Source organism: Peromyscus californicus, unplaced genomic scaffold (genome assembly GCF_007827085.1).
Source record: "Peromyscus californicus insignis strain IS unplaced genomic scaffold, ASM782708v3 Scaffold_20__1_contigs__length_68692818, whole genome shotgun sequence".
NCBI classification, from domain to species: domain Eukaryota; kingdom Metazoa; phylum Chordata; class Mammalia; order Rodentia; family Cricetidae; genus Peromyscus; species Peromyscus californicus.
Window position 1 is genome coordinate 64,152,780 of NW_026294503.1, and position 18,150 is coordinate 64,170,929.

At 56.6% G+C, this 18,150-nt stretch overlaps 1 protein-coding gene across 2 annotated transcripts in view; it reads right to left on the minus strand.

Annotated features, from left to right (window-relative positions):
• Positions 1-1,942: 1,942 nt before the first annotated feature.
• The window catches only part of Nckap5l (NCK associated protein 5 like), a 38,003-nt gene continuing 21,795 nt past the window's right edge, over positions 1,943-18,150 (minus strand). Inside the window, exons 2-13 of one of the 2 annotated variants that reach the window (XM_052748927.1) lie at positions 16,026-16,086; positions 14,438-14,566; positions 13,987-14,055; positions 13,863-13,901; positions 13,115-13,234; positions 9,490-9,603; positions 5,951-8,568; positions 4,138-4,294; positions 3,899-3,980; positions 3,325-3,633; positions 3,097-3,239; positions 1,943-2,829 (exon numbers count right to left, since the gene is read on the minus strand). In XM_052748927.1, coding sequence (XP_052604887.1) covers positions 2,620-2,829; positions 3,097-3,239; positions 3,325-3,633; positions 3,899-3,980; positions 4,138-4,294; positions 5,951-8,568; positions 9,490-9,603; positions 13,115-13,234; positions 13,863-13,901; positions 13,987-14,055; positions 14,438-14,548 — 3,972 coding nt within the window. In that variant the 5' untranslated portion in view covers positions 14,549-14,566; positions 16,026-16,086 and the 3' untranslated portion in view covers positions 1,943-2,619. Of the gene's footprint in view, positions 2,830-3,096; positions 3,240-3,324; positions 3,634-3,898; positions 3,981-4,137; positions 4,295-5,950; positions 8,569-9,489; positions 9,604-13,114; positions 13,235-13,862; positions 13,902-13,986; positions 14,056-14,437; positions 14,567-16,004; positions 16,087-18,150 lie in introns of both variants that reach the window. The other variant, XM_052748926.1, reaches the window with a different exon arrangement.

Below are 18,150 nucleotides of genomic sequence, written 5' to 3' on the forward strand. Positions count from 1 at the left end.
GTGTCTTTAAGAGATTATACACTTATAGCCAGGTGGTGGCCAACGCCTTTAATGCCAGCACTCGGGAGGCAGAGGCAGGCGGATCTCTATGAGTTTGAGGCCAGCCTGGTCTACAGAGCGAGTTCCAGGACAGCCAGGGCCACACAGAAAAACTCATTCTCAAAAAACTAAAAAAAGAGACAAGAGACAGAGACAGAGAGATTATACACTTGAAGTACCTCAGAGAAGAAGGGTGTGTAGAGGAAGGAGGGAGGGTGTGGAGAGTTTGCTCCTGAGCATGCTTTTTGTTTTTAATTTTTTTAAACCTTTTTTTTTTTTTTTTTTTTTTGGTAAAGGAAACAAAGCATACTATTTGTGGGGGGGAAAAACTAGAAACAGGAAAAGAAAATAAACCATTGGCATTCCTGACAAAAAGCTCAGTTAACATTTTTGGGCGTCCCGCACAAGGAAAAGCAGCAGTGAGTGGAATCTGCTCTCAGGCCTTTGCTAATGCCCTGCCGTCTGGGGAAGGGCACGTGTCTGGCATCTGGGCTCCCTGTGTTCGGGAACGCCAGGCAAGGTCTTGCACTTTGGGAAGGCGGACATTCGCCCTTTGTTCTTGAGTTAGGGGTGAGGTCACAGCAACTTTACAAGCTGCTTCACACACTGAGATACCAAGTGTTCTGTCCCAGCCAGGACGAAGGTTTGCCAAGGCCTTCCTTGAAGTCCAAGAAACTGGGTTCCCTGGAGTATCAATAAACATACTCCTCCCCCAAACTGTTTCAGTCGGAACTGGGTTCTGCTGGGGGGTGGGTACAGTATGGCTGTGGGCTGCAGCTGTTACAACAGCTGACAGAGGATCACACAGGAGAACCATGGCGGGCAGGGCTGCCTTCAGGAACTGTCATGGCTCATGCAGCCTGTCTTGCCCTGGGACATTTCTCCAGTCAACTCACACTGGCCCAGGGACCCCAGTGGCACCTGGTATTTTCAGATTCCCAAGAACAGAGCCCAGGAGCACACCGACCAGGCCCTGGTGAGAACATGGACCCTTCTGTCTTAGCTTTGAAGGGAAAGAGATGAGACTCAACACACCATACCAAACTCCTTTCCAGAAAGGAATGGCCTCTTGAAGGCCAGGGCAGTTCTAACAGGAAATGATGTAATACATCAGGCTTAAGCCAATAACAGGCCAAGAGGCATGCCCGGAGGCTGCAGACTTCCTGCAGCCCACCTAGGAAGAGGCAGGGACATGAAGGCTGGCAAACTTACACGACAACTGTTATCAGACCCTGTTCTGGCTCCTGTCCATTTCTTCAATGATGACATCAACTAGGGGAAGAAGGTTGAGGCCAGATGTGGACGGACTGCCAACGTTACGGGGAAGCAGCTGATGGGACCCACCTGGCCTAGCACAATCTCATACGCAGATGGGAAAGCCGAGGTGTGTAGTGATTCCGTTTTTAAAATAGCAGCTTCAGTGATAAAGACCCTCGGCTTCTGGTCTAGTGCTCCGCAGCCATAGACGGATGGATGGGTAGACAGCATGGCGTGCGGAGTGTGAGAGAATTCCCACCAGGCTCCTCCCATCTCTGCCTAGGTAGTCAGTGACTGCTCCCTCTGCATGCAAAGCCAGTGAGGCCGCTCTTGACCTGGCCTGTCCCCACCAGCACACAGAGGGGCTTGGATGCGTGATCACAGTCCTCTTCCCCATCTCTCTCCAAGGCTGCCCAGCCTTGTGCCCCACCAGGCCCTGTCAGGGGCAGCCTCCAAGCTCAGATCTACACAGGGCCTCTTTCACCAGCCCACAAGTCACCTCCTAGAGGACTAGCCAGGCCTCTAGGGGAAGGGCAGGCACACAGCCTCCTAAGAGCATCTGGGGTGCTCTTCCTACCCACCCGTCCACCGCAGGGGGTTATTTATATAGAAGCTAACACAGAGGCAGATGCTGTCACACAGCATCCACGGTAGGGAGAGAGAGGCCTCCACGTTTTATTAGGGATATCATAGCAGAGGCTGGAAGCAGAGCAGCCGCCTTTTAACAACAGATAAATTAACCGCTGTGCGGGTCGGGCGTGGGGGCCGGCCAGACGCTTTTATATATATATATGTATGTATATATATAAAAACGAAGATGAAGACAGACAAACAGACCCCAAAGACGTGGGGAAGGGAAGCAGCACCATTCAGATAGCAGGGAGGACCAGGGCAGAAAAGAAGGCAACTTGTCCCCCTCACCCCCAAACTCCACAAGCCTGGGGCTTCCAAAATTGACCCCACGGGGGCTCTGGGGCAGGGTTGCAGCCAGGTTGGGCAGAGATGGCGGGCAGGAAGCCCAGCACCACAGATGGCTCCGCCTGAAGTGGGAGCTGGGACAAAGCAGCCTGGGGCCCCCAGTCCCTTAGAGAAGAGCCTGACTCTGGGCGAGTCAAGGGACCAGGGGTGAGGTCTCTCCCTGAGCCGAGCATGGTTGTCTCATCCACAGCAGCAGTGGGGTATGCCAGGGACCCCTGTCACCTTCTTATCCACCTTCTCCTTGGTCCCTTCAGATCGAGCCTCACTGGCTCCGAGGGATGAAGCATGAAAGCAGGCCCAGTCTGGGGTCCCTAGCTCCGGAGGAACTGTAGTGGGTGTGGCCCCTCAGCCCTGACTTCCACAGGATGACAGTGAGTCATAGAGTGAGTCACTTAGAGACTCTGAGGTCTCCAGCCCGGGGGCTCCTCCACTGGCCACTCTGCCTTCCTCGCCCATGTCCGATGTGCTGGGGGTACGACTGCCCCCAAACGCTGGGCCCTGAGGCGTAGATGTGCGGCTGGGCTCCAGGCCCTGCTTCCGGTCCACGGGCAGGGCCTAGAGAAGAAGGACTTCTGAGAGACGCTTCCTATGCACCTGGCCTGCTGGAGGGTCCACAGAGGCAGACCGGTGTTCTTAGTATGCACAGCCCTTCCAATGTTCTGGGGAGGAATGGAGGCCCTCTCCTAAAATGGGCCGGTGGGCAGGCCTACTCTCGCCTCCTTCTGGCTGTGCGGGCTATAAGCACACCTTACCAGGGACATCTGTCTCCATGTCACTCCCTCCCGACCGCCAGACCTCTTTTTCTCCCTTCTGTAAGCTTACCATGGGGGTCCTAGGCAGTCCCTCCAGTTGTCGGGGTGGGCACAGGAAGGGGTCACTGGAGCTGCCAGCTGCTCTGGTGTTGGGGAAGGTCCAGTTCTTGGCCAGTTGGACAGGTGGGGGAGGGCCTGGGTCTTCACAGGGATCTGCCCAGGAGAGAGAGAAAGTGGATGCATCTGGCCAGCTCGAAGGATCCTCTTGGGGATGTCCTCCTGCCTGTTGGACACTCACCATCAGGACAGGTCTGATGGCTTCGGTGGCCGGAAGGAGCAGTGAGCAGTCCAGGAAAGGCTGGCATGCTGGGGTGCCGCCCACTCACCAGCAGCTCTTCAATGCCTGGCACCTCCCGCTCCAGCGTGTGGGCACGTCGAGGGACTTTGGTGAGGGCTGGAGGCCGAGCTGGGGGTGCCCCTGGCGGTGGCTCCAGGCGCATTGACTTGGTCTTGGGGAGATTCTTGCTGGGGGTTCCACTGCTGCTGTGATCTGGGGGTGGGAAGGTCCCAATGCCACTGTCCAAGGTCCGAGTCAAGGAGCCACAGGCTGTGGAGAGGGCACACAGAAGAATGAGGCTCAGGCTCAGTCCTTTGCTCTCTCCCAGCTTCAGGCCACCCCACTTCCTGACTTAAAAGGCTCGTCTCACAGAACTCACCCCCACCCTTGAAACTCTCTCTCAGCTTGACAGAGGTGCCCCGAAGGGCAGCCACTGAGATCTTCATGCTCAAGAGTCAGGGCTGGGCACCAAGGTGCCACTCAGGATCTGGCACTGGCACTGATGGAGTGAAGTGGGGAAGAGGACCCTGCTGACCTGTAAAGTGTGTGGTGGAAACCGGCTCGGCCAGGCTGTCCTCTGAGGGCATCTCTTCCCGCCTACCTGGCTCACTGCCGGGCTGTGTGGGTACAGGAGATCTGAGTGTGCAGTCCAGTGACTCCCCCAAGTCCCCCACAATGGCTCTGGGGGTATGGGAGGCTGGGTGGTAGGCACTATGCAGGTGCCCGGGAAGGATAGAGCCAGGCCCTCAAAGCAGCCCCTGCCCAAGAACTCACCTTTCCAGAAGGTTTTCCACAGCCCTGAAGAGGGCCTACCAGGCCGTTCCGGGGCCCACAGGCAGGCCAGGGACTCTTGGGGTCAGTGGATACTGGCTGGAAATCCCCATACTCAGGCTTGGGCCAGCTCTTGGGGGGCAGCTCTTTGCCATCCACCCTAGGGACAACAGCACAATGGACGTGAGGGGAGTTGGGTGCCTAGCATGTGCCAAGGTCCAGTTAGCCAGCGTCTCCCAAGGCTTTAGGTGTTAAAATGTACCGCTCCTAATGAGGTATTAAGATGGAAACCCTAGCCGGGCGGTGGTGGCGCACACCTTTAATCCCAGCACTCGGGAGGCAGAGCCAGGCGGATCTCTGTGAGTTCGAGGCCAGCCTGGGCTACCAAGTGAGTTCCAGGAGAGGCGCAAAGCTACACAGAGAAACCCTGTCTCGAAAAACCAAAAAAAAAAAAAAAAAGATGGAAACCCTGGTGGCAGCACAAGTGTTTAATAGGCAGGTGGATTTCTGTGAGTTCGAGGCCAGCCTGATCTACAGAGTGACAGGACAGCCAGGGCTACACAGAGAAACCATGTTTCAAATCCGCCCCCCCAAAAAAGATGGAAATGCTGTCGGGCATGGTGGTGCACGCCTTTAATTCTAGCACTAGGCAGAGGCGGGGTGGAGCTGTGAATTTGAGGCCAGCCTGGTCTATACAGGGAGTTTGAGGACAGCCTGGTCTACACAGGGAGTTTGAGGACAGCCTATATATTGAGACCTTGTTTCAAACAAAGAAACAAAAGATGAAAATGCTTCCAAAGGTAGGACCTTTCAGGAAGTGACTAGGATTAGGCATCGTCATTAGGGTTCAGCCCCCCGTGACCGGTAGCTTTCAGAGGGAGATACCAACAGAGCCATGCATACACACTATCTCATTCCATGACACTTTGGGATAACAGGATTCTGGAAGCAGAAGGTAATCACCAGATATGATCCATGGATCTCTAGAATCATGGTCCAAAATGAAACTCTTTATAAAAGTAGTTTGTCTAGGACACACATTTAATTAGTGATTCAAAAGGGACTAACAGACCAGCCTCGGACCCTTCAACGGTACTGGCCCTACAGAGGTACTCCCCGCTGACCATCCTGGGGAGAGGGACATATGGATGACCCCACCTCCTGAAGCTTATGATGGGCAGGGGGAAGCAGAGAAGCCAGAGGGGGCGGGAAAAAGTGTTAAGTGGGAGCCCACCTTCAAATCCTCCCCGAGTCATGATGTTCTAGCTCACTGGCAGACCAGTTCACACACGGGACTACATACCCCAGTCCGGCCTGCTGCCCTGGGATTTCTGAGAACATGGTAGCCCAAAATGAATGCCTTTCACAGGGCCTAAGTTCTTCAGCCCCTTTACCCAACTGGCCTAGACAGAGTAAACATTGTAAGTGGGTCCCCTTCCCTAAACCACAATTTCCTTAGTGGCAGGAGGCAAAGGGATCTTTCTTACCCGCTCCCTGAGGTAGACTTCCATCAATCTGGTTAGGAAGAACATTTAATTAATTACACTTAATTAGTGTATGCAGGCACCTGAGGGGCTGCAGGGGGGCAGGAATCAGGGAGGTAGCATGTCAAAAGAGAGCTAGTCTGTGTCTGACACCAGCCAGCGAGGACAGGGGTGTGAACCCCGTTCTTCTCAATCCTAACCCTCCTTCTTGGTCAGGTCACCAGCTCACAGAGGCTTCTGTGGCACTGTATGCCCCTGGACGTCTGGGAAGCCCAAACTGCCAGGGTAGCCCCAGCCCACCGAGTATCTACCGACGGGGCCCAGGCCCTCACCTGTTCAGTAGCTGTTGCATGAAGGTGTCTGCACCCTGGTACATGCCGGCTAGCTGGCCTTGCACCTGCCCCAGACCTGAGCTGGGCACTGTGGCTGGACCCCCCGGCCGTGGGCGGGCCCTGCTGCTCAGGTAGGCCTTCTCCTCCTCCAGTGCCCGGCGCAGGTCTTCGGCCTTCGCCATCAGCTTGGAGATGTTGAGGCTCTCAGCCTCCAGCTTCCGGGCGTCCGTCTTGACTTCTTTCCGGAGCGGGGAGCCTCCGCCAGCCCCTTCCTTGTTCTTGGTAGCCTCTGCGCGGCGGTTCAGAGCCGGCAGCTTGCTCTTTTTAAGGCCAAACCAGCTGGCGATGCTGCTGGTGTTGCGGTGCTTGGCTTCGGAGCCTGGTGTCCGTTCCTGACCTTGGAGTCGCAAGACGTTCTCCTCGATGCCCTTCATCACCTTCTCCTCAATGGCCGAGTGTGGGGCCGGCCCCTCGGAGCCCTGGCTTGGATCGGCGGGGCCGTGTACTGGGGATGTAGGCTGGCCAGCGGTGCCGCCACAATCTGCCCAAGGTGGGCCCTTCCCTTTGTCAGGCTTGGAGGGCTCCTTGGCGCCCAAGGGTGCTACAGGCCGGGGTACCACCTTGGTGGGTGACTTGGAGGGCAGCTTTGTGGGGCTGCTGTGAGGGCTCTTGGGCTTGCTCAGGCTAGGGGCTGGGGTTGGCACTTTTACAGGCGTGCGGGGCATCTGGGGACACAGAGCCCCAGCCAGCCGGCTCTTGGCCAGCTCCACTTTGGTGAGGCAGCTCCTTGGTGAGATGGGCTCCAGGTCCACTCGAGCCCCCATGGAGTGGGACGAGTAGACTCGGGCCCCAGGATCTGTCAGTCCCAGGTCCTGCTGCTTCAGGCTGCTTGTGCCTAAGGCCACCGCTCCTCTCAGGACGCCCTTAGCTTCTGGCTGTTCAAGAGGCCTCGTGGTGGGAGGCATGTCTCCAGTACTGTCTCCTGACCGCCCTAGTCCCCTGGCCTTCTCAGTGCCAGGCCGGGCTGGCACTCCATTCTTTTCTGGACCTAGAGGCCCCTCGGGGCCTGTCTTCAGTTTTCCAAGGGCTGCCAATCTGTCCCGCAGAGGCGTGTGGCTAGGATCACCAGGTCGCCGCCCTGATCCCTGGCCAGGCTTCTTGGATGAGCTGCCTGGAGTCCTGCGGCTGGGATGGGGAGACTCAGGGCCTGCCTTGTCTAGACTCTTCTCCTGGGGGCTTCCATAGGGGCAGGATTCTGAGAGGCCAGGGCTGGGGGCCCCAGGGCTCCTGAGGACCTCAGGGGCCTGGGGTACCTCCAGAGTCAGTTGTGAGTAGGGGGGCACCTGCAGCGGGGATGGAGGTGGCTCTGGGGACGACCCTCTGAAGGTGCTCCGGGAAAGGTCCAGGATGTTGTCAAAGCAGGGAGATGCTACTGGTCCTGGGGACAGTGTAGTGGACACAGCCGACTGGGAGGGTCTGAGCTGCGCAGAGTCTGGGACTGCAGAGCAGGGTGAAGGGCTGCTGGGCAGACCCTGTGTCCCATCTGGGGACAGCTCTCCTCCACCCAGACCCCTGCGGGCCAGCAGTGGGGAGGGGCTGCCGTCCGAGCCACTGCTGCGACAGGGAATGCGAGAATTCCGGGGGAGCTGGGGGCTGAGTTGGGGGCCTGCTGGGCTGGGGACCTTCTCTGAGGCTGGAGGCAGCTTGAGAAACTTGAGACCTCTGGCTGGAGAGGGAAGAAGGGGTCCCTGGGCTTCCCCGGGAGAAGGGGGCCCAATTTGGAGCTTGCTTTTCACCTGAGATGAAGAATGGGGGTGGCCAGGCCGGGAGCCCAGTGGGGCATCCCCTGCACCCATGAACATGCTGAGGAAGGGAAGGGGCCCCTGGCCCTCTGAGGTAGCACCAAATCCCAGCCTGTTGGCCTCTGGGGTACCCCCACCCCAAGCTGACTTTGGGAGGCCTTTGGACTTGGACAGCTGTGGGGGTCCTGGATCTGGTGAGGATGGCTTCCCAGCACCTGGGTGGTCACCATTGAGAGGGCCTGCAGCCCCAGCCAGGAAAGCCTGGAGATAAGTCTCCGTGTCTTCGAGGAGTTGGCCCAGGTTCACCTGCTTGTGGGCCAGGGCACCTAGCAGGCTGTCGGGGCTGGGTGCCTCAGTGGGGTCCCCTGCTTCGTCGGAAGAGGAGGAGGAGCTACTGCCTGGGGCGCAGTGTGGGCCAGAGCTGGGGCCTTGGGCTGGTGGGGGTGCCCTGCTGGGAGCCCAGGGTTGCCGGATGCCTCCTTCTTCCCCGGAGCCCCCCAAGAGTCGCTCCCAGTGCAGCAGTGCCCCGAGGCTCCCAGGGCCGAGCAGCAGATAGGGTGCCCAGGGTGAGGGCTCAGGCTGGGGTGGGCCACAGAGCTCGCCATTGATGGGCTCTGGGGAGCTGGGGCCCTGGCCTGGGGGCCGCCAGGGGGCGGCAGGTGAGCACAGGAGCAAAGGGTCAGTCTCCTCCAAGGCTCGAAGCACCTCTAAAATCTGAGCTTTCTTCCGCAGAAATGGGGACAGGGCATCCAGCACTGGGGGTGGGGTGGCTGGGGGGCCTGGGCCTCCGGGTCGCAACTGCTGTTCCCAACACACCTGAGGGGAGAGAAGGCGTGAGGAAGAGACTGTGTAGCTGGCCTGTAAGGCCCAGACCTTAAGATAAACCTAAGAGAGTATCCTGGGAACAACCTTGTCTGGCTACGTCTGTCCCAGGAAGGGATATACAGCTCTTGGGATACAATGGCTCAGCTTCCTCAAGGATGGCTGAGCCCTGCTTAGCATGGCTGTTGTACCTCACACTCGGAGCAGACTGGCTACCCCATGTCCTGCCTCCGTCCCCACTGCTCCTTACATCGCCAGGCCTCACCAGCTACCGCTCTGAACTCTGTGTTTGTTCCAGGATGGAGGGAGGCCTGCCTGATTTTCTGGCTCCAGAAAGAAGAGATGTTCAGGAGGAGGGTGTATCATAGCCAGGACCTAAGTCACTCAGAGCAGGCAAGCCTGGGCCTTTCCCAGTCAGCCGAGCAGCAGGCAGGAGGGCCAGCAGAAGGGACCCGTGAGGACTCCATGCAGAGCCTTCTCCGGGACCCAGTCCTTTCTTGTTCTGGTACAGTGGTTAACTGCACGTATTCTGGAGTCAGAGTGCGTCAAGGCCAGGTCCACCTCATTTACACGACCTTCAGCAAGTCATGTGACCCCTAAGTTTTGGGGTGTCAGTTGTGAAATGAGATAGTAATTACGCTTAGCCCCATAAAAGAAAAGAGCCCCAAGGTGTCCTGCACAGTTGGTACCCGGCACAGAACGGGTGTGCAAGTGTGAGAGCTCTGACTCCTGCCGCATGACTTCATACATCGGCTTGCGGGCCACGGCTGGGGGAGGGGCGGGCCTGTTTTTCTTGACACTTCCAGCCTGGACAGGAGTCTGTGCACAGGAAACAGCCCTCCCCTCAGACTTGTCAAGAGCCAGCAGCGGGGAGCCCTCTAGGCAGTCAGACACAAAGCTCAGCCCCGCTCCTACCTCTCTTTGCCCAGCACTGTGTCCTAAGGGCAGCGAGGCGGCTGGTTCCTCAGCAGCGTTCAGGGACGGGGAGGCTGGTGGTTCGGATGGCGTCTGGAGCGGGGTGAACGGGATCTGCAGAGAGTCACAGCTGTCACCGACCCTCAGAGTCAGGCGTTCCGACCCACTGCCCCTCCAGCCATGTGGCTGACCCATGATGCGGCTCTTCTGCCAGTGAGGTAGGCCTAAAGCAGGAGCACCGAAGGCAGGACGGGTCCAGGGGGCACGGAAGTAGACGGGCACACTGGATTTGGGTTGGGAGAGATGTCCTGGGCCCAGAGGACCGCCGTAGGTCTAACCCAGTGTGCCTATCTCGGCTCCAACACAACTTTGCTTCCACTTATAAAGGAAACTACCATGAAGGTCCCTTCCTGTTCTGACCACCTAGGATCTGAGTACACAGAGATGGAAGGGCTGAAGACAACCAAGGCAGGACTGGTAGGATGGCTCAGTGGGCAGCGTGCTACGCAACCATGAGGTGCAGGATTCAGCTCCCCAGCATTCATATAAATGCCAAGTGGGCACGAGAGCCTGTAATTCCAGCGCACAGAAGACAAAGACGGGGTCCCTGAAGCAAGACGGCTCTGTGTTCAAGTGAGATACCCTCCCTCAGTATAAGGTGGGGAAGAGCAACTGAGGAAGACACACCAAACTCTGGACTCTACGTGCAAGTGCACGCACACACACACACACACACACACACACACATGTGCCCATACACATGCATGCATACCACACATACATAGACACACAGGAAGAAACAAACTGGAGCAGGCGAGCTGAGCTGGGGAGACAGGTCGGTAGTTGCTATGTGAGCACGAAGCCTAAATGTTTCGATCCCCAGTCCCCACGTGTAAAAAAAGGCAGGCGCAGTGGCATGCCCTTGTTCGTCCCAGCTCATCATTAGCAAAAAGCCAGTGAGACATCCTCTTCTTTCCTGCGTCCCTCCAGGACAAGGTGGACAGCATCTGAAGGATGTGTCACACCCAAGGCTGACGCGCGCGCGCACGCGCACACACACACACACACACACACACACACACACACACACACACAGCCAGAAGCCACCGTTCTGTGTCGCCCAGCGGTCTCATGTGAAACATCGAACAAGGAGGGTGCAGCCCTGGGCTTGCTGCTTTACTCTCCCCGCTTGGTTGTTGAGAATTTGAGTTCCTCTGGCATGTTGAACGGGAATGACTCAGCTTGAACCCTTCACACACCCTCACCCCTCACAGCCTTCACACCCGTGCAGCACCTGGGCCTTGCCTTTGGCCGTGTGCAGCCCAGATCTTCCCGCTTCTGGCCTGGACAATGCTTGGCATTCCAATGAGTCTCCTTGACCCCGCTCAGCGGCTGTTTAGTCTTGCACAAGGGAGCCAACACCTCCTTTTCCTAAAGCACTTTCCTGCTGCGGAGCCCCTTTCCCGGCCGTTCCCGGCCGTTGCCCACTCTAGATCTCCTCCCCTCTAGCCTGCGGATTCTTCAAGACCGCGGCTCCAGCTTTCCTTACTGGCCATCTTCTCACACGTCCTTCGCTCCAGCCAAGCTGACACGTGCCACCCTCGAGTGTTCTCTCCATGGGGATTCCTTCTCCACAGCGTCTACAGACTGTCATTCTCCTTCCCATCTACACAGGTCCAATGTCATTTCCTTACAGGAACCGAGTGTGTGTGTGTGTGTGTGTGTGTGTGTGTGTGTGTGTGTGTGTGCTCACGCGCGCCTACACACAGGCCTGCACACGTGCATGTCAGTGCTGTCCCTCAGGAGCCACCTGCCTTGCTTTGGGAGATAGGGTCCATCTCTGGGGCCTGGAGCCCAATGAGTAGTCTAGCTGGCTGGCTAGTGAGCCCTAGAGACCGTCCTGTTGCCAGCTCCCCAGAGCTTGACCTGTAAGTGCACAGCATCATGTCCGGCTTTTTACACGGGGTGCTGGGGATTAAACACAGCCCTAACACACTAATACCACTGAATAAATCATCTCCCCAGGCCCCTAGTCCTGCTCTGAGGGCCAACTGTCCCCATCCTGGGATGAGTAGCACTGCCACACTTGACTCTAGCATGGCTGTGCACGGACATGCCTCTTAGTGGTCTCAGCCTTCCAGGGCCACACCCACCCTGCACAGGATCTAACACCCACAGGGCCTTGAGATTCAGTTCAGTTCCTCGGGCTTTGGCAAAGGCATGGCTCACAGAGAAGCTTAATTAGTGTCTGCTCGACGGACCTTTGAACCTGGCGAAGCGCACCCTGGGAACTACATTAATAATACTAAACTGCTGCCATTTACTGATTTTCTGTGAACTAAGCACTCTATATTATCTCATTTAATCCTTGCAACAACACATAATGTAAGCATTTTTATGCCCATTTATAAGGGGAAAACCTATAGTTTACACAGTTTGATACTTTGCCTGAGGTCACACTTAGCTAAGAAGCAGTTCAGTTAGAAACTCAACCCCAGTTTCTTTGAGGCCAAGGTCTGTAATTTTCCATTGCACCATGGTAACCCAGACTAGAGGGATCAACTACCGGACAAGCCCTCAGCGGCCCCAGTGCTCTCTGCTCTGTTACCAGTCACTGAAACTGGGGGAGTCTGCTGCAGTACACACCAGCGGGGCAGTAATGACTGCACTCTGCCCTGCGGACTGGGGACCAGCTCAGGATCGAATGCCAGGCTGGATTATTCAGAGAGACACAAGTTCAGACAGACACGGCTCTGCTCCTCCTGCTAAAGGACTCCTTTTCTTGTCAGGATGGGGGAAGGGGCTGGCTGCCCCTCAGAAGCAACCTGCTGAACTAGAAGCAACGACTTCTAGACCATTCTTGACCTTCTCTCTGTGTCTCACCCCATCCTTAGTGTTCCTGACGGAGTGGCACCAGTGACAGCTGAACCCAGGACGCATCCCCAGAGCCCCCCACTGTTCCCAGGGCAGCAGGGTCCAGGCTGCAGCAGAAACCAGCGCCAGTGAAGGTGTGAGCCAGAGGCCAGTATGTGCAGCCGTGTGCATCCAGTTACCATGGTGACGAGCCTTTCTTGTCCTCTCTGTGACACGAAGCTAAGGGTTGCTTATGCTTAGCCCTGCCCTGTCCCTGGCTAGGAAGGAGCCACGTCAGTGGCCACAGGGGCCTCCGGGGAGCTGGAAACAACTGCATTTGTAACCTCCACCCAACTCCCCACACAGAGCTGGAGCAAATTCGAATTTTCTCTGTCAATAAGAAGGGCACACTGGGAGGGAAGGCCACACTTATCATCTCAGGACTTGGGTAGCTGAGGCAGGAGAATTGCCTCAAGTTTAAGGTCAGCCAGGGCCACAGAGTAAGACCCTGTCCAACAACAACAAAGGATGCTGTCCAGCTGTGGGGGAGAACCTGGAAATGGGGGGTGACAGCTAAGTCTGAGGGGGGACTCAGTGAGTTTTCCTCAGCTAAGGTCCAGGCCTGCTGGTCTGGTAGGTCTTCCCTGCATGGCCACAGCCCTGCGTTGAGGACACCTCACACCCTGCTCCTCTGAGGTGAACAGAACAGAGTGCTGGTGCCAACAGGGCCGCAGAAGCGGACCCCGGGGAGGAAGGGAAGCATCCTGCCCACCTGAGGGAGGGAGCTGGCTGTGAGTTGCAGTTTCTGCTGCAGGAGTACGCTCAGCATCTGGTTCTGTCGCTCCAGGTCGAACACCCTCTTCTTCAGCTTGATACACTCCTCCCGCAGGTCCTGTCCGCCCAGGAGGTACAGGAAGCAGAGGTGGGGAGGCAGGAGAGGACAGTGAAATGAGCAGACCACCCCAGCTAGCTGCATTCACGGCAACAGCCCCGGGAACGTGTACTCTAGGCTTACTACTAATGGGCTGGAAAGGCCAGTGTCTGTCACCGTCACCATTCAGGAGCTAGCTTCCTCCCTCTAGAAATCATGTCAAAAAAAGGCCACATAAGACACGGGCAACCCCGACGTCAAGTGGCTCATGTCACAGCAATCCTCAGGAGACAAGTCAAGGCCACTGAGCCTCGTACGTCAGTACTGCTTTGGAGGCCATCACAACCTAGAGAAATCAGCTGGGCTCAGACAAGGGAAGGTGCTGAGTCCAGAGTTCCCATAGTTCAGAGACTGGATCTGGCCTTACCTAACCCCCTTGCCTCCCTCCCAGTAGAGAAAAATGGGCCTCAGAGACAGTGGGGGTGGGGGAGAGGAGGGAGGGCCAAAGGCAAGCTCCTCCTAGATTCCTCTTGGTCCCTAGTGAAGGCTTGACCGAGCAGGCCTCTGCAGTCCCAGGACGGCCCCGACTACATCCTGGTCTATCTGGGGCGGTTGGATGGCAGCATGAGAGCTTCCTGGATCCGCTCACCTTCTGGTTCAGTAGTGCCTGCACCACGTGGTTGGCCACCTGGGGACAGAAAGCCGTGGAGCTGAGCTGGCGCCGTGTCCACCCATCCCACCCCCAGCACTGTCCTTTGGCACACCCCACAGACCTCATCCAGACAGCGCTCGTAAGTCTCCCGCTGGTTCTCATTGGCCTGGGCGAGTGCCGAGTTCTCTGCCTACAGGGGTGAGGTGGAAAGGGGAAGTTTGGCGGCTCATTCTTACCATTGCGGAAAGGGATGGATGAGCCCTGCCTTGTCCGTCAACTCCTGGGTCCTATTCAGCAGTCTCTGTGACCACCACTTTCCCTGGAGCCAGCAGAGTCGTAAGGGTAGGGAAGACACGTGGGGTACGCTAGCTCACCCCTGTGCATGTGTCTTGTCTCCAGGCTGCCAGCCGAGCTGGCGAGCGAAGAGGAAGGAAGGGCTTTTCAGGGGAACGTCACCAAGCCCCCGGCCTCCTCCAGCCGGGCGAGCCTTCTCCACACTGACCTGGGTGGGCAGCCCTGACTGCCAGGGTCCTGGCCCGCACCGCTGCCCCACCCTGTCTGCCACCACACACCTCCAGCTCCCGAAGTCGGTGCAGAAGCTCGTGGCAGGTGCCCAGCTCCACGCTGCAATCGTCACCAGCCGCTGGCCTCAGGCTTCCAGTGCCCCCGGCGGGCGGCTCCATGGCCTTGGGTGTCAGGCCCTGGGAACAAGAGAGCGAAGCCCTGGCAGGGTACTCACAGGCAAGAGGAGAAATGAGGAGGAGGATGACAAACTCTTCGGTGACCGGTCACACTTGGGATGATGTAACAACTCAGGTCAGGCTGGGCGACCCCTGTTTGCTCTTAGGGCAGAGGCTATAGAAACCCCAGCTCTTCCCTACACCCTGCTTAGGGGCCTAGACCCCCAATTCTCTGCTAGGATCCACCACAAACTGGTAAATCAATCAGCTGCCCTGTGAAGCGATGTCCCTGTTTACAAAATAACACCAACTTCAACCGATCTTACTTGCTGTTAACACATAAAAATTGAGTCTGCCAAGGTGACCTGAAAAGGTAAGGTGGGCTGGAGACATGGCTCAGCTGTTTGGAGTGCTGGCTGCTCTTCCAGAGGACCCAGGTTCAGTTCCCAGCACCAACATAGTAGCTCACCTCCTCGGCACAGCGGGAAGTATCCTGCGTGCCTCGGACACTCTCCCTTCTGGCTCCAAATGACCCGGGTACCCTGAGAGCTTAAAGCCGCCACTGGTCCCCGTGCTCGGGCAGCTTTGCGGTGCTGACCTCTCTGCAGACACCCCTTGATGCTGCCTGTCCTGCAGCTCAGCCAGGTCTTTCCACTGTCTCCTGGGCTCTCAAGCCCAGTTTGTGCTTCTGTCCTGGTCCCCTGACCGAGGCTGCCAGCTTCTGAGCACATGAGTACAACACTCACTTCCCTGCCCAAACTCACACTGTCCTCGTGAAATAGACCCAGGATGCAGTCAGGGGACCCTCTCCTGGGACTCCAGAGCATGCAGGAGACAGACTGAAGACAAGAGACTAGTCTACCCAGGCCACACAGGCACAGCGGAGCTCTGGCGGGCAGTGTGCTGTTCCTCCTGTCAACGAGGCTCCTGCCATTGCTGTTAGCTTTAAACGCCAAGGCTCCATCTTCCATCTGCATCCCACCATGTTATGGCTTGACTATGAGATGCCCCCCATGGGCTCGTCCTGGGCACACAGTCCCTGTACTCTAAGAGGCTCTGCGGTCTTTAGGACCTTTGGAGGACATAGCCCAGTCCCCTACGCTCACCCTCCCAGCTTCCTGGTCAGTAGGTTGTGAACGGTTTTCAGCTCACACTTTTGCCACCCCACGAAGCCACTCTGCAACGTCTTTTTTGCCAAAAGCCCCAACGCCTCTCCCGTTCAGGTGTTTCTGTCAGGCACTTTGGGCACAGCGACACAAAAGCCATGAATACACTGTAAACGGGGAACCTTGGTGGGAGGGGCTCCGTTGCCTCCTCCTTGCCTGATTAAAGGCCCCATGAAAGGGAACTAGAAATTTTGGATCCCAGAGAAGAGAGGCTCTCCACGCCCAAACCTCACTCCACACTGAGGCGCAGCGCTGCCTCTCTGGCCCCCAGCCCTCTCCTCAGTCCCTCTCACCAGCATGCACAGGCTGCTCACCGGTCTCTGTCCCTCACCCAGGCTGGCACGTTCACTCTGGCAGCCAGATCGGTCACCTCACCTGTAAAGAAACAGGGAGATGATGTCAGTGAGGCACTCTCTCGGTACCTGTGGGCTATGGCTTTGTGCCAGGTGCAGGGCCTAAGTGCAAGCTGAGAGCCCTCCCGTTCTGCTCTCAAAGTTTCTCCTTAGCGGATGCCGTGAGGCATGAGACAACACCTAGGTCTGACAACAGGCAGGGGCCTGCATGAGGCCTAGATGAGACCCCAGGATGGGAAAGGTACTCAGGACAGAGGAAAGGGCCAGTGCCAAGGTCCCCAGCTTTCAGCCAGAAGTCATTCACCTCACAGGCCAGACCAACTGTCCCATGTGACCCTCTGAAACCCACACTGTCTTCTTTAATCTTTGCAGATCAGAGGAGGAAATGAATTCTATTCCCAATGCTTGTATTTTAGAGCAAACCGAGGAACAGTTGCCCTAGCATACACTGAATCTACCCTGTGTGCACACAGCGCCAGAACTCTTCTGTATCCTTGCATCCAATCTCCCTAACAACCCTGGCCGGGGTTATCAGCTTTCTCAGGGTAAAGGATCTGCCACAATCATGTGACCGGTTCACACTGGACAGGCATGGATACCCCTCCTTTGTGGTCTCAGCTGAACACATTCAAGCTTTCCTGGGGCCACAGTGGCTAGAGCCTGCTGCGTGGACTCCTGGAGCGCCACGGCTCGGCGGACTCAAGCTGAGATACTGACTCCAGAGAATTACTTTCCTGGCTTAGGAAATGGGGATAAGGCTACTCAGTACAGAGGGCAGATGCAGGACACAATGAGATAATGGATACGGTGTCCAGCGTGAACTCACTGGACACTTCTGATAGCACCACGTGCTGATCAGGCAGCAAAGCCTGCTGGGACCTTGGGCTCATACACAGTAAGCCTGAGTTCCAGGCCCTCCACACTCGGGTCTTAGCTGCAGGGCTAAGGGTCTTAGGTCTTCGGCGCTGCCTAGCCTGTCAGCACAGGGCAGGCGCAGTCTTCACAGGGCGCTCTCTGCCTTTACACTAGAGTCAGCGAGCAGTTTTGAGGCCAGAGATGACAGGCAAAGGAGAGAAGCCTTTCTGATTGTTTTTGGACGGGGGCAGAGGGCAGGGCCAGAGGCCAAGGGGCATGCTAGGCAAGCTTCTGCCACTGAGCTTCAACCCCAGGCCCAGGAAGTCTTCCTTCCTTGTTGTGTGCATGCGTTCCGTAGTGGGCAGGAAAGGAAGAACTATGTAATACTTATTTTTAAACACTCCACAAAAACGTATAGTCCTGGCAGTTGGAGAGATGCCTCGGTGGTTAGGAGCACTGGCTGCTCTTGTAGAACAGGGTTCAGTTCCCAGCACCCACATGGCAGCTCACAAGCACCTGTAAGTCTAGTTCCGGGGGATTTATCACCTTCTCCTGACCTCCAAGCGCACACATGTGGCGCACTTACACAGTGCAGGCAAAACACTCACACACATAAACCTAATAAGCCTTTAAAGAAATAAAGCCCTTTGTTGTTTTAACGTTGTCAAATGAGCTGAGTATAACTTGATTTGCTGCCGACATTATCTCATTTGATATATTTAGAAATAGGGGCCTGGGAAAAATGAGAACAATCTTGAGAAGTATTTCCCTTCCCACACACATATAAGGGTTAAGACTCAGAAGGCCCCAGGTTACATTCACCCTTCGACAGTTCTGCCCTCACCCTCAACTCTGGGATCTCCATATCGTCCCCCAGCTCCAGTCTGTGGCTCCCGATGCCCAGTGGCCACCAGATTTCCCTCTAGCTTGCACTGTTTTCTCCATAGCAGCCCCAGGGAAGAGCAGCCGGCACATGTGCACACATCTGTGCCCTGGGAAGGTGGAGGAGGCAAATGGGATAAACAGGGCAGGGTCCAGAAACGATAAAGCTGCAGCTAGGGGAAGCCCAGCATGAAACAAAACCCCAAAGAGGACAGAGGTAATTTTATAAATGATAAGAAAGCAACCCAGTCAGGAGTGAGGGCCAGAACTTGAGGTCACTGGAGTTTTAGGTGCTGAAGTAGGTGGAGACCCAACACATCCCAAAGAGAAGCACCACCCTCTCCAAATC